The following is a 16018-nucleotide window of genomic DNA, read 5'->3' as shown; positions in this document are numbered from 1 at the left end:
GTGGCTGCGTGTGTGTGCGCGTGTACCTGCGTGTGTGTGTGTGTGCCTGAGTGTGTGTGTGTGTGTGCCTGAGTGTGTGTGTGTGTGTGCCTGAGTGTGTGTGTGTGTGTGCCTGTGTGTGTGTGTGTGTGTGTGCCTGCGTGTGTGTGTGTGTGTGCACGTGTGTGTGTGTGCACGTGTGTGTGTGCGTGTGCGTGTGTGTGTGCAGCCACATGTCGGCTGGCCCTGATGACCGTTTTGACAGTTTGATTTGGAGTGCTTTGGCCCTCATTTGCTAAAGCGGAGCGGGGCCAGAGCGCTTTGGAAGCTACAACCTCAGATAAACCAGTGGAATCATGCCTCATCATTTCAGTGGTTGTCAAAACATCTATCATTAAAAAAAAATGAATTACATGTTTGTTTGATATGGTGTAGCCATAGTGGTGTCATGAGACTCACCTTGAGCACCTCCATGGGCACCGGGGCCGCATGAGGCAGGGCCGAGGTGACGTTGATGGCGGGGGTCTGAGTGGCAGTGGTTTGTGGGTAGTGAGTGGAGGACTGGTGCGTTCTCTGCTGCTCTCTGCGCTCCTGCTCCTGGAGCTGCTCTCTCATCAGCTGTTGGCGCAGGAGGACGCGGGACGGGACGGAGGAGGAGCACAGGGGGGGCTTCGACGCACCAACCGACTCCAAGGGGCTGAGGAGAGAGAAGAGATGGATACAAAATCAAGTTAAAAAGAGAGACAGGGGGATCAAAGAAACACTGAGGACAGAGAAGTTAATACGATGAAAGGGCATCAAAATAAAAAATGCACCTACAGCTTCTACGACCACTAGAGCTGCAGAATATAAAGCACAAGTCGCAATTTGAACGGTCACAATTAGCAAATCGCTGCAATTATTTAAGTCCTAAATAAGTAAATAAACGTCCACTCTATATAAAAGCTGCTAGCGCTGTAGTGTAGACCTCTACACACATGTTCTGAAATGCATGTGATTCTTGTATTTATAATTTATACATTTGACAGTTCAGATTTAAATTTCTCAAATGTTAATGAGCTGAACGTGCTTAAAATGTGCACAACAAAATCCAACTATTATTTACAGCCACTTGAAGATACTTGGTTGTCCGTAGGGCTGTTTTAGAAAAGTTAAATAGACATTTTCCCCCCATATTTGCTATTAAATATTATAATATATTCATTACAATAATCGCAGTACATTTTTGAGGTGTTTTTAATTTTTTTAAATTTTTGCAAATTAAATAACAATTTAATAACATTTAATAACATTGGTGAATTGTTTTGCCAATGGACACAGCTGCATTTTGCTTTGCTGTAAGCAGGATTTCAACTTATTATTCTGTCCCATTGTATACACTATAAGCAACACAAACAGTATACGGTAGTCCCTAAAATAATTCTAAACCCAATGCGCCGAGTTCCTTTTATTATCATATAATTAATCAAGCACACAAGTTTTGGTAAGTCCATCTGAGTAAGTTATGCACACTAAACAGAAGCTCTAAATACAAAAAGAGGAACTTGAAGCTCAAATAGCTGTTTCATCGTTCCCACTCTTTTAAATGAGTCAGCTTCTCCCCAGACGGAGCAGCGCTGGCCCGAAATAGAGAGTGTTGGAGACGCTGTTGGGATAAATAGAGATTGAAACCCTTTTGATAAAACTTGATAAAACAGTCTGGCTAATCCAGCTGTGCAGTAATCGCAGTAATTAACCAGCCCAGATACACAGGGGCCAAACCTCCAGCATACCACCTCTCTGTAATCCCTCCCAATTTTGGATACCACATTATGGAACCCGTCTGCACATGAATTGAAGTTGAAAAATTCAAAGTATGTGATTGTGGGTAACAGAAAAGCCCTTTACAGTTGAACACCTTCCCATTGTTTTCTCACATTTTAGGTTGAACTAATCCAATCAAGTCCAACGACCTAAAAATGTATGGATTAAAATAAATCTAACAATAAAACAGTTTTGTCAGTTTAAAATAGGCTGATCTCAACGAACAAATCACCATCTTTTTCAATCCCAATATTGATGACCTGGACTTTGGAATATCTGTCAATATCCAGCGCCAAGACTTTCCTTAAACAAAGTGAATATTTCGTCAAACTCAAATGCGTTATTATAGTCTTCAAATGTTATGTCTTGATTGACCAATATGTTATTTTTTAATACCAATTTTAGATTTAATAATTTTCCTCAAGAAATAAGGGATTGCGTTTAAGTGTTCAAATAAAGCTAAATATCTTTTGTGGTCAGTCTGAACAACATATCGGCTTGTGTTAGATATTAACAGATTGGGAATATCACGACTATTCACAATGAAACTGAGAACATAACAAAACGACGAAACGAAATATTTAATCTTCTTTCATTCCCTTTGTCCTTGTGCCCAGCTTTATGAAATCAACTTTCTGAAGGACAAAATAAAGTCGAAATGTGACAAAAAACAGGCAGATAAAAAAAGTAGTTTACAGTCAGGTAGTTGATGTTAATTCTTATTTTTTATTGCATATTGTTATTTTTATCCCATAGCAGATTTAAATTGTTTCTCTTTTATTCATTGTTTTATGTTGCACTGCATCACCAAGACAAGTTCCTATGTTTGTGAATTCTGTTCATTGACCCTTTCTGATTCTGATTTTTTGGACTATAGATTAAATTTAAAATACTTAATTAAATGCTTGGAAAATGGTCACGGTTATTCTCTTTTAGTTGTTGTGATTATACTAAAAGGCAAGGCAAGGCAAGGCAAGTTTATTTGTAGAGCACATTTCATACACAAGGCAATTCAAAGTGCTTCACACAGCAGGAAAAATGCATTTAAATCACAAAGAAATTATAGAAATACAATAAAAAATATCAATCCAACTGATTTTCTAAACTAATAAAATCACAAACAAAAGAGAAGAGTGCAAAAAAAAAAAAAAAATCCCTTCAGTCATATGCGCAGCTAAACAAAACTGTTTTTAGCTTAGATTTGAACATTGTCAGAGTAGAAGCCTGTCTCACATCTTCAGGAAGACTGTTCCAGATTTTAGCTACATAAAACTGAAACGCAGATTCCCCATGTTTTGTCCTGACTCTGGGCACCAGCAGGAGGCCGGTCCCTGAGGTCCTCAGAGTCCGAGATGGTTCATATGGCACTAACATATCCAAGATGTACTTTGGTGCTAGGCCATGGAGAGACTTGTACACAAGCAGAGCTGCTTTAAAGTCTATTCTCTGAGCCACAGGGAGCCAGTGCAGAGACCTGAGAACAGGACTAATGTGATCATACTTCCTGGTTCTAGTCAGGACCCGAGCAGCAGCGTTCTGGATGTACTGCAGGTGTTTTACAACTCGTTTGGAGAGGCCAGTGAGCAGGCCGTTACAGTAGTCTAATCTACTGGAGACAAACGCGTGGATAAGTCTCTCTAAATCTGGTTTTGACACTATATTTTTGATTTTGGCAATGTTTTTTAGATGGTAAAAAGCTGCTGATGTTATTGATTTGACGTGGCTATTAAAGTTCAAGTCTGAGTCCATTATTACCCCCAGATTTCTAATTTGGTTTGTAGGTTTTAGAGCGAGACTCTGGAGGTGACCGCTAACACTTTCTCTTTGTTTCTGTGGGCCAAAAACGATTATTTCAGTCTTGTCTGAGTTCAGCTGGAGAAAGTTGTTTTGCATCCACACACTGATCTGTTGGATGCAGTGACAGAGTGAATCTACTGGTCCATAGTCACCTGCCGATAGTGAAACATAGATCTGAGTGTCATCTGCATAATTGTGATAGGACACATTTTCACTGCGTATCAACTGACCCAACGGCAGCATGTAGAGGTTGAACAGAAGGGGACCCAGGACTGACCCTTGGGGCACTCCACAGGTCAGGGTCATGTGGTCTGAGACACAGCTACCAATTTCAACAAAGTACTTCCTGTCTTCCAGATAGGACCTTAACCAGTTTAGGGCAGTGCCAGTGATGCCCACCCAGTCCTCTAGTCTCTGTAAGAGGATCCCATGATCGACAGTGTCAAAAGCAGCACTCAGATCTAACAGAATTAAGACTGAGGCTTTGCCCGTGTCAGTGTTCAGGCGGATGTCATTTGTCACCTTGACAAGAGCAGTCTCAGTGCTGTGATGAGGTCTAAAACCTGACTGAAAAACATCAAATGAGTTGTTTATTAAGAGGAAATCTGTGAGCTGTTGGTAAACAACCTTTTCAAGGACTTTGCCCCAAAATGGCAGATTAGAGATGGGCCGGTAATGACTCAGTACTGCGGCATCAAGACTGCTCTTCTTTAGGAGAGGCTTTATGACCGCAGTTTTCAAAGACATTGGGAATGTTCCAGATTGAAGCGACATGTTAACTATGTGAGTGAGTGGTGCTAACAAACTGTTCAGCACAGACTTTAGAAATTTGGTGGGTAACACATCAAGGCAGCATGTAGATGAACTCAGACTGGTGATGATCTCATGGACAGTTTTGTCAGTTACTGGTGCAAAGTGAGTTAGCTCTAAGTGTCTTGGTGGTTTTAGGGTAATTTTTTGCATTGTGGGATTTATAGCATTTTTAATGCCCTGAACTTTGTCATTAAAGAATAATGCAAACTCATTACACTTGGATGTGGAAATGAGTTCTAACGGCAGCTGAGCTGGAGGGTTTGTTAATCTGTTTACTGTGGCAAACAGGACAGGCTTTTCTTTGTAAATCTCTTTTTGAACCTGGAGCTTTGACTTGCGCCATTTCCGTTCGGCCCTGCGGCACTCCCTTTTCTGTGCCCTGACCGAATCATCATTTCTCCACGGCGCCTTCTGCTTATTTTTAACCATTTTAGCCTTTATAGGGGCGATGGTGTCCAGAACATTCAAAACACTAGATGTAACAGAGTTCAACAAATCATTTACATTAGAACATGAGACATTTTCAAAGTTTATCATTTCCATAAACAGTGCACCTGTGCCATCACTTATGTGTCTCCTCTGACCAACTGCAGGACCAACCGGAGGTTTGGGAGAAACAGACAGGTCAAAGAAGACACAGAAATGATCAGACAGAGCAACATCGATCACATTAACATTTGAAATATTTACCCCCTTTGTAATTATGAGATCTAGAGTGTGTCCTTTGCTGTGGGTGGGGCCTCTCACATGCTGAGTAAGACTGAAGGTTTCAAGGACAGCATCAAGCTCTTTAGCGTTTCTGTCACAAACATTATCAACATGCACATTGAAATCACCTGTAATGACCAAACCATCAAAGTCTGTGCATATGACTGAAAGCATCTCAGTAAAATCATCAATAAAACTTTGGCAGTGCTGGGGAGGCTTGTATAAAACAATGAAGAGAATGGATGGAGACCGTTTTAGCTCCATTTTAAAGGATACATACTCAAATGATGAAAACACCCCAAAAGACAACCTGCGGGTAATTATTTCATCTCTAAAGACAGCACAGACTCCACCCCCTTTTTTGTTTTCTCGTGTTTCAGATTCAAACTTAAAGTTGGGTGGAGCAGATTCTATCAGAACTACATTTCCTGTGTTTTTGTCAAGCCATGTTTCAGTAAAAAAAAAAAAAAAACCTTTGTTCCTCTGATAAAGCAATAATCTGATTCTACTTTGGCCAGATCCTTTGCACTTGGACCAATGGAGTAAATGAGAGTTCATATTTGAGGCTTAATGTGCTTTGTGTGCGTTTCCACACTCATTTCAGACCAGAGTCACTGGAGTCAGTACAGTACGTTCCCATTTCCACGGCACCAAGCGCTTTGATTTCCCCTAATCTCAGCAAGTGCAGGTTAAAGACTGAGAACTACTCCACTTCTCAAAAAGTTTGATCAACGTGTAAAGAAAAGGGAAGATAATATATTGAAAAAGCTATAAAACATATTTTCTAGGCAAATTAAATATTAGTTAATTTAGAATATTTATCACTTAGCCACCTAAATAAGCCTTTAATATACTGGTAGTTTTTTAAAGCCACTTTTGTTCAATGAAAGCTAGTAATAAATAAAACATATTTATTAAGTCGACTACAACCAAATTGCTGCAGTATTTATCTTCTACAGTTGAATAACTTTATTTTTATTGCACAAGTATCAAACGTAACAGTGGGCATATGGTAATCACATACAGTGACGTGAACATAGCACAGTCAGTCTGCACAGTATGTCCCGGTGTTTCTTTTTTTAGAACGTAGAATGGCCATTGGGCTCCAGCAAGCAATGAAACGTATAAAAAGCTCTTTGTTCTGATAAACTTGTGCCTGCTGTGTGCGCGCACCTCTCCTGTTTGTGCGTATCTCAAAAAACAATGGCCATTTAGTGCTGAGGAGTCCCACCCACTCAACTCATGACCCATTCTGCTCGCCCGGCGCAACCATCAGTCCACAATGAGAAATGTACATGAACGACGGCTCATTCACCTTTATGCCACGGTCATAATGAGAACGGCTTTGATGTTGTGGCGTTACTTTTAACTGAAATGGTGCATTTACCGCCACCTACTGTATTTTTACGTCTTCAAAGTATGTGTTTTACAGAGCGACAGAGAGAGAAAGAGATACAAAGTAACAGAAAGAGAAAAAGAGAGAAAGAGTGTGAGAGAGAGAGAGAGAGAGAGAGAGAGAGAGAGAAAGAGAGAGAGAGAGAGAGAGAAAGAGAGAGAGAGAGAGAGAAAGAGAGAGCTGTTTAACGCACAAGTTGTTGCAGTATCGCACAAGTTGTTGCAGTATCAATACTTTAGACATTTACTTTTCAGATTCACAGGTGGTACTGTGGTATAAGCACATTAAATGACAAATATTATGCATTATTTATGTTGTTATTGGCCTTTAAAAATTCTCTTGAGGTCTTTAGTTTGACAACTCATGGTTCAGAACTAAAATAAAAGGTTTAAAAAAAAAACAAATGACTTCCAAATGTCTCTGGTTTATCCCACACTAGTTTAGTTTAGTCTTTATTTGACTAGTTATTTATCCCACACTATGGGTTCCGGCTACTGGCAGCAGAGGGAGCAGAAGCTTCTCTGAGCCACGATGCAGATGGTTAAACTGTCACACATCAGTAAAATTCAGAATGGATATATGTATTTAACCCTCGGACGGGAGAGGACTTTCTATCCTATCCTGGATTCATCAAACTAGAGTGAATAAATATGATATGTTTTTGATGAGGGAACAATGTTAGAACATGGTTAAAAAAAGACTGCACTCTGTGGAGTAACGGTTCACACATTGTGTTGTGTTAAAGCTGTATAACACGTGGGTCCACTATCCTGAATCAGAATAATGAGGGAAAAGTTTTGTCTTAGGCTAACGCTAACCCAAGACATTGTTTAAAAGTCGCAATTATAGAAAAGATCTACATTTACCCTTTCATTCATTTTCTACCGCTTATTCCCGTTGCGACTAGTGACTGGAGCCTATTCCAGTGACTTTGGGCCTGAGGCGGGGTACACCCTGGACAGCGGCGACTTAATCGTTTTAAATTAATAACACACTATGTCGATTTTGTCCAGTCTATTCAATCTTTCCTCTGCATAAGAAAGCTACGCATGTTCTAATAGGCTTACTATGTTCACATGCAAAATACATCTGATTTATGAGTTAATGCAATCGGACAGACAAACGTTAAATAATGCACAGACCCTGTTTCTAAAGAACATACACAAACCATCATATCTAAAAGGTTATTATTAGAATTTGTAGTTTATTTAAAAAGGGACAGAACAGAGAGCATTGCCACATTTAAAATACAAATCGATGCCATGTCCACGGGCTGCAGTTCCTGACATGACAGGTAATGTGTGGGAAGCACAAATAACATAAAGCTGTCACTATAAAATGACTCACGTAGATCAAACTTTCTGTACTGTCACTTCAAACAAACTATGACTCAAGTAGAAGTAAAGGTATTGTGTGAGAAAACTCCTCTTAAAAGTACATCTCATGCATATTATAGTCAAAAGGCACTCTCAGAAGCAACATCTACAATAACATCTGCACGTGCACGAAGATGTACTATCCAAACATGTGATATCAACCCATGTACAGTATTGCAGTCCAAGCAGAACATCTTAGTGGAAATTTGACAGCACTTTTAGCTAGCTCGTGCAACTCTTTCTTGTCAAAACAGTAACTTGAGACGTGCTGTAACACTGTCCCACTGAAAAGTCAAATCAGATATGTTTTTCCCATACTTACAGGCAGCCAAACGCATAGGGTCTGTACACTTGCAGTCCCACAGCCTCCATGTTTGTTTGTTTTCCTGAAGGTGTACCGCCCGCCCTTGAAGCCCAGTGAAAGTCATGCTGGCGGCGCAGAGCTGAAAGTGTGTCAGGGAAGAGGGGGAGAGGGCGAGAGATAGGGTGGGGGAGAGGGAGAGGGAGAACGTGAAGGAGAGGAGAGGGTGAGTGAGAGGGAGAAAGAGCAGGGAACAGAGTGAGGGAGAGTGAGGGGGAGTGAGAGGGAGAGAGAGCAGGGAACAGAGAGAGGGGGAGAGGGTGAGAGAGAGGGAGAGAAGCAAGAACAGAGTGAGGGAGAGAGAGGGGGAGAACGAGAAGGAAAAGAGAAGGAGAGAGAGGTAGAAAGAGCAGGGAAAAGAGAAGGAGAGAGAGGGGGGAGGAAAAGAGAGGGTGAGTGAGAGGGAGAAAGAGCAGGGAGAAAGAGTGAGGGAGAGAGAAGGTGAGAGGGTGAGAGAGAGGGAGAGAGAGCAAGAACAGAGTGAGGGAGAGAGAGGGTGAGAGAGAGGGAGAAAGAGCAGGGAACAGAGTGAGGGAGAGAGAGGGGGAGAGGGAGAGGGTGAGAGAGAGGGAGAGAGAGCAAGAACAGAGTGAGGGAGAGAGAGGGGGAGAACGAGAAGGAAAAGAGAAGGAGAGAGAGAAGGAGAGAGAGCAGGGAAAAGAGTGAGGGAGAGAGGGGGAGAGGGAGAGGGTGAGAGAGAGGGAGAGAGAGCAAGAACAGAGTGAGGGAGAGAGAGGGGGAGAACGAGAAGGAAAAGAGAAGGAGAGAGAGAAGGAGAGAGAGCAGGGAAAAGAGTGAGGGAGAGAGGGGGAGAAAGAGCAGGGAAAAGAGTGAGAGAGAGGGGAGGAAAAGAGAGGGAGAGAAAGAGAGGGGGAAGGGAGGGTGAGAGAGAGGGAGAAAGAGCAAGAAAAGGAGAGGAAAGGAAAAAAGAAGGAGAGAGGGAGAAAAGAGAGGGGGGCAATAGAGAGAAAGACAAAGAGAAGGAAATGAGAGGGGGGGAGAAAGAGAGAGAGAGCAAGAAAGATGGAAAGAGAGAGGGGGACAGAGAGCGGGAATAGAGAAGGAAAAGGAGAGGGTGGGGTAGACAGGGAAAAAGGGAAGGAAAAAGAGAGGAGGAGGGAGGGGAAAAAAGAAGAAAGGGAGATGGGGGAGTGAGTGAGAGAGAGAGGAGGAGAGGGGCCCGGCCTCAAACCTCCAATCGTCACTCAGAGCCTGACATAAAAACCTGCCCATGGTGCACTTCAAAAAGAGATCTAGTGACTCTACATGAGGCAAAATGAATATTACTATAACTATTTAATAACAGTGACAATGTGCTTAGCAACCTTTGATAAATGGCTTTTTGATACGGGTTTCCTATACATTTTAACTATCCCAATAACGATATTCCTTATAATACCCTTATTTGAATACCCTTATTTGTAACGTAACAGTTGCAATTTGTATTTTTAATCAGCTCTTTTGTTGCATTTTTTACTACAAATAATATAATTGATATTGAAATGTTGCATATTTTAAAAAGAACATTCACAATATTATCCATATTTCGATATACTGTATTGCCCGCCTCAACTTGTTAAGGTGTTTTCTTTTTCTTTATTTAACCAGGAAGGTTTTTTTTATCTTAAAATATTTCTTACTTTTTTTCATTACAGGTTGAGCTAAAAAATAAAATAGAATGTTGGGGTGTTTTCTTTTTTGTAAATGTTTTTTTTTTTTTTTCATTTTAAAAGCTAAATTCTTTCAGATCATTTTATTATTTCAAAAGCAATTTTTTCTTCCAACACAACAGGCAGATCATTCGACATCGAGTGGAGAAATCTTGAAAATTCTTGAAAAAGTGAGACATTTTCTGCGATTTGAAAAGTAGTTTTGACTGAAGTGCGTGTTCTTGTTTTTTTGCAGCGAGCGGTGGGGGCCTCATGTTCAGATGTAAAGATCGTGTTTCACTGCGGGACGTGTCTGCGCCTCTGCCGGGACACGGTGACCAACGGCATGTTCCCAGTGAGCTCACCAAACATTACATTTACAACATACTGTACCATAAATAACTCTCTTACTCTAAAGCATTTCAAGAGATGACGAGAGCGGGGGAGATTTGGGGGAGATTTGGGGGAGATTTGGGGAAGATTTGGGGGGAGTCGGATTTAAGACTTGTCAAAAAAGCCAACTAATTAATGTTAAACTATAGTATTGGAACTTGTGTCTCATTTAAGGATGTATTTATACTGACATGTCATAAAAAGGATAAAAATGGACCTGCCCACCACTGCACACTGCAAAAAAGGATATGTACTTGAGTTAAAGTTACTTTCCAAATATCTTAGTACCTTTATTATCCCTATTTCTTATGCATGCTTTATTCTATTCATTTATATTTTGCTTTTATGATTGTTGTTTCACAGTTTCACAGTTTCACATTACATGTCTTATCGCTGAAGCAAGTTCCTACTTTGTTGTTCACTCAATCCTGGCCAATAAATCCTTTTCTGATTCTGATTATTTTGTGAATACTCTTTAGTGGAGGCTTGTTGTGTTAAAAAACATAAATTATACATTCAAAAAAAGTGTTTTAAAGCATCATCATGGTGACAAGATTGGTGCAGATATCAATCATTTTTAGTTTGAAATGTTTCTATCGTGTACTGCTTCTCTATGCAAGACTGGCCCATGTTGCTAGACGATCTTGATCTTATTCTTGTACGTAGGCTCTTTACGTCTTTAAATAATTCTGAGCGCTTGCAAAGAAAATTGTCCAAAGATGGCATACATGTGGGGAAAGAAAAGTGTCAAACTTTCACACTTTGTATCTGTTTTATTGGATATGTGCATTAAATAAGACAAATGTACTTATCGCTGCAGTTTGCAAGTGAAGCGAACAGACAAATAGTAGCTAACTGTTAAAGATGCCACTTTTGTCTGCTATGTCGTTTTTTTATGTGTGAACCAGTGGAATTCTACGTGTGTTACGGTTTTAGAAAAAGAAGAAAAACTAAATAAAACATAGAACGATATAAGTAAAGAACAGTGGGCGTATAACGAGGGTGGGCGGAGCAATGTCATTTTAAACGCAGAAGAATAAATATTACTCAAACAAATGCGTGAATCACTTTTACAATTTTGAGTGGGTAGATTATAGGGCTGAAGTCGACTAAAGACATGCCTCATCAGCTGATTAGTCGATTGAAATATCAAGTATCTAATGCATCTAATCCAAACTGCAGTCAAAAGATTACAACAGCACAGGAATTCATGCAAAAAAAAATATATACATGAAAGTACTTGGAAACAGTGTATTTGTTATGTTATATATATACAAATTAGATTAAACTCATGATTCATAAAAACATCTATAGCTAACTCACTCCATATCTTCTCCTTTTTGCTCTTGTCCTGTCTAAATCCTTTTAATCTCTATAAAATAATTCGTTGATTAATAAAAAAGGTAAAGTGCTTTGTCATATACATTCAAGTTGTGCAACAAAATTACATGGATCAGAAACGGACGAGGAAACCTTGACAGACACGGGCAGAAGATGCAAACCCAACAGACAAAGGCCCCTTCTGGTCCGGAAACTGAACCTCAGACCTTCTCGTTGTGATGCGAGGGGCCCTAAACACTGCGCCGACACATTATAAAACCCTCTGCAGTCGGAAAGGGCCAGAGTTTGTGCTTGTTTGGTTTGGAGCCGGTGTGGGAGTCACGGTGTCCTGACCTGGACTCCACAGCCCCCCCACATGGACACCTGCCATAACAGCATCCTCTCACTCCCTGCTGAGCTCAACAGTGTAATACACAACAGCTGGCATCGCCCCCTAGAGTCTGTCACAGCAAACACATCTGTGATCATGGAGACGCCAGCAGACCGAGCACCCACACCACTCCAGCAGGAGGAATTGTTATTTCAATCCTCCCAACAGTAAGTTTATCAATTCCTGTATTGAAAAGTCTGGTTCATCCTCATCAGATTTGACTTTTTAAACACTCATGAGTAAACATTGAAATAGGAGGCCAATAAGGCTAAAAAACAGATCTACACACATAATCATGCCAATAATAGTGTTATATTCCAGAGAAATACAGTTTGTTATTATTTTTTACCAAGCAAAAAGTGTATTTGTGAAATGTACTATATAACTTAAATGAGCAAATATCAGTTATCAGCAATTCATTATCTGAGATGTATTAATAATATCTTAAACCGCCGGTGCCTGGGACAGAGATGGTCTTTGAAAAAATAATATATAGAAAGTAAAACTAAAATGAAATTCAAGACTTTTCTTCTGTGCTCGCATGTTTTTCAAGGATACAAAAATTCCCGGTAACACTGGAAACTGTCCAAGCCAAATAAACATCTTGGCTTTGTTCTTACAGTAAATCAAACTAATAGCATCAACAATAATATTTTGCTCATGAGGCTAATAGGAACTAAAATTGTATGAGATTTTGTTTCTGTAATTAGATTTCCCCCCTGAAGTAAGGGGACGTTCCCAGGACGTTCTGATATTCTGCTCTGAATCATCCAAGGACGGGACATCACTCCCCTGCAGCTGCAAAGAGGGTAAACGAGGACACAAAAAACAGAATGTATACGCCAAACGTCTCGCGCAAAGGGCCTTAAACGCCACCCGATAATTCAATACTGACCGTGTTTGAAGCGTAAACAAACTAACACATTATTTAAAGAAAGAAATCTATCAAAATGCACACAAATACAACGCAATACTATTGGGGATTGAGAAACTTGCTGAGTTGAGCTGTTGTTGTAATTTCCTCCGACCACCAATAGAGGCTGACAAAGAGCACATTTACAAAACAAATTAAATGTAAAAGCTTTAAAAATGTTGTAGAGCTTGTAGTGTTTTGGCTCGAGAGCTTAGAGCCAGCAACACATGCACGTCGCGAGCTTTCCACGCATAAAAGCGAAAACTATTACGCAACAAACAAATAAATAGAACGTAAATAGAACAGAGCGAGCCATCTCTTCCTACGGTCTCAACACCTGTCTCTGTCATTCCGTCCCTCACTGATGAAACACTCTAGTAATCTTTGGGACATCAGGTCAAAGCAATAACACTTATAATTTATCTCATACACCTATTTAAAGATGCACTGTGCAACTTTATTGGCAACTGTTATTGCTTTCCATTGGTGTAACTATACTGGTGCGCACATCTCCCCAAACAGCAGAGCGACTTTCATTTGTGTTAAATAAACGTCTAAAATCCCCGTAGTGGATTTATTTAAAGGACAGAGGCGAGCAGGACTGCGCAGGTTCGTTGTAGACCTATAATCAATCGAAGTATGGCTGGGGTATGAGACTGTGCACCAACAAACCACTGATGCTCAACAACTACACCAACTGGACCTTTGGGTGTTTTCTGTTCACAGACTTGTACAAACTTTGCATTTCGCCTTTCCCCGAGCACTCCTGCAGTGTCAGCCCTCCTTTTTCTTACGTACTTTTTCTCTTGTTCAGCGCAGACAGACTGGATTTAGGAGCGGTAATAAAAACAGAGGTGCGAGCGGATCAGGGCCACTGGAGGACAGATTATAGCCATTCAGCCTTGCTCTACAGGTGCCAAGATACGAAATGTTGTTTATTTGACCGAGTTAAACGAGACATGCCAATGCGGCGACGCGTGGAAGCGCGAGCCCCAAAGACAAACTCGTTAAACTTGTTAACGCAACGAATGGACCCCAATGCAATACGTTTACAGCACTGAGAATTTTTTTTTTTATGAAGTTACATATCAGAAGGGACAGGGCAGTGAGCAGGGGCTGGCACAAGGAGGAGTGAGCAGGGGCTGATACAAGGAGGAGTGAGCAGGGGCTGATACAAGGAGGAGTGAGCAGGGGCTGATACAAGGAGGAGTGAGCAGGGGCTGATACAAGGAGGAGTGAGCAGGGGCTGATACAAGGAGGAGTGAGCAGGGGCTGATACAAGGAGGAGTGAGCAGGGGCTGATACAAGGAGGAGTGAGCAGGGGCTGATACAAGGAGGAGTGAGCAGGGGCTGATACAAGGAGGAGTGAGCAGGGGCTGGTACAAGGAGGAGTGAGCAGGGGCTGATACAAGGAGGAGTGAGCAGGGGCTGATACAAGGAGGAGTGAGCAGGGGCTGATACAAGGAGGAGTGAGCAGGGGCTGATACAAGGAGGAGTGAGCAGGGGCTGATACAAGGAGGAGTGAGCAGGGGCTGGTACAAGGAGGAGTGAGCAGGGGCTGATACAAGGAGGAGTGAGCAGGGGCTGATACAAGGAGGAGTGAGCAGGGGCTGATACAAGGAGGAGTGAGCAGGGGCTGATACAAGGAGGAGTGAGCAGGGGCTGGTACAAGGAGGAGTGAGCAGGGGCTGATACAAGGAGGAGTGAGCAGGGGCTGATACAAGGAGGAGTGAGCAGGGGCTGATACAAGGAGGAGTGAGCAGGGGCTGATACAAGGAGGAGTGAGCAGGGGCTGATACAAGGAGGAGTGAGCAGGGGCTGATACAAGGAGGAGTGAGCAGGGGCTGGTACAAGGAGGAGTGAGCAGGGGCTGGTACAAGGAGGAGTGAGCAGGGGCTGATACAAGGAGGAGTGAGCAGGGGCTGGTACAAGAAGGAGTGAGCAGGGGCTGATACAAGGAGGGGTGAGCAGGGGCTGATACAAGGAGGGGTGAGCAGGGGCTGGTACAAGGAGGGGTGAGCAGGGGCTGATACAAGGAGGGGTGAGCAGGGGCTGATACAAGGAGGAGTGAGCAGGGGCTGATACAAGGAGGGGTGAGCAGGGGCTGATACAAGGAGGAGTGAGCAGGGGCTGATACAAGGAGGAGTGAGCAGGGGCTGATACAAGGAGGAGTGAGCAGGGGCTGGTACAAGGAGGAGTGAGCAGGGGCTGATACAAGGAGGAGTGAGCAGGGGCTGATACAAGGAGGAGTGAGCAGGGGCTGATACAAGGAGGAGTGAGCAGGGGCTGATACAAGGAGGAGTGAGCAGGGGCTGGTACAAGGAGGAGTGAGCAGGGGCTGATACAAGGAGGAGTGAGCAGGGGCTGATACAAGGAGGAGTGAGCAGGGGCTGATACAAGGAGGAGTGAGCAGGGGCTGATACAAGGAGGAGTGAGCAGGGGCTGATACAAGGAGGAGTGAGCAGGGGCTGATACAAGGAGGAGTGAGCAGGGGCTGATACAAGGAGGAGTGAGCAGGGGCTGGTACAAGGGGCAGTGAGCAGGGGCTGATACAAGGGGCAGTGAGCAGGGGCTGGTACAAGGGGCAGTGAGCAGGGGCTGATACAAGGGGCAGTGAGCAGGGGCTGGTACAGGATACAAAAATAAAAGAGAAAGGTGTTAACAAAACTTGTAAGTAATTAAAGTAGTAAAAATAGCAAGATATATAAGAATAAGAAAATATACTGTATAAATTGACCAAGGAAAAACTATGGATAAGGAGTTACAGTGCAAAGATGAAAATGGTGCTTTGACATGATATTAGGTAGAATGTTTCCTTATATGGCATTAAACTTCTGTATTTCCACAGAGACAAGCAGACGACGCCACCAAGTTACAGGTCAGATCTGTGGAGGAGGCACTGCTCACAAACAAAAACATAGGTAACGGGGTCAAATTAAGTGGGACATAAATTTATTTTGCACATAACGTTTACAATAAAATCTCTGTCCCTATATCACACATTTACTTTAGTTTAAAATGGTGAATAAAGCAGAGCATTATTGGTTTGACAGGTGTGAGCGGAGGGGAGCTTGTTGGTAAATTAATTAAACATTTTGCCTCAAAATCAACAAATTTTA

At 42.1% G+C, this 16018-nt stretch overlaps 1 protein-coding gene across 3 annotated transcripts in view; it reads right to left on the bottom strand.

The window, feature by feature from the left end:
• LOC140362861 (microphthalmia-associated transcription factor-like) overlaps positions 1–16018 on the bottom strand; it is a 47531-nt gene that overhangs the window by 26082 nt on the left and 5431 nt on the right. For 2 of the 3 annotated variants that reach the window (XM_072449119.1, XM_072449118.1), the window contains exon 2: positions 439–676. In XM_072449119.1, coding sequence (XP_072305220.1) covers positions 439–676 — 238 coding nt within the window. Of the gene's footprint in view, positions 1–438; positions 677–8194; positions 8622–16018 lie in introns of those variants that run through there. The other variant, XM_072449117.1, reaches the window with a different exon arrangement.

Source organism: Eucyclogobius newberryi, unplaced genomic scaffold, assembly GCF_026437365.1.
Source record: "Eucyclogobius newberryi isolate DKJ021-1_F unplaced genomic scaffold, fEucNew1.0.hap1 SCAF_17, whole genome shotgun sequence".
In the NCBI taxonomy this organism is placed as follows: domain Eukaryota; kingdom Metazoa; phylum Chordata; class Actinopteri; order Gobiiformes; family Gobiidae; genus Eucyclogobius; species Eucyclogobius newberryi.
This window is presented reverse-complemented; position numbering and strand designations above follow the sequence as displayed.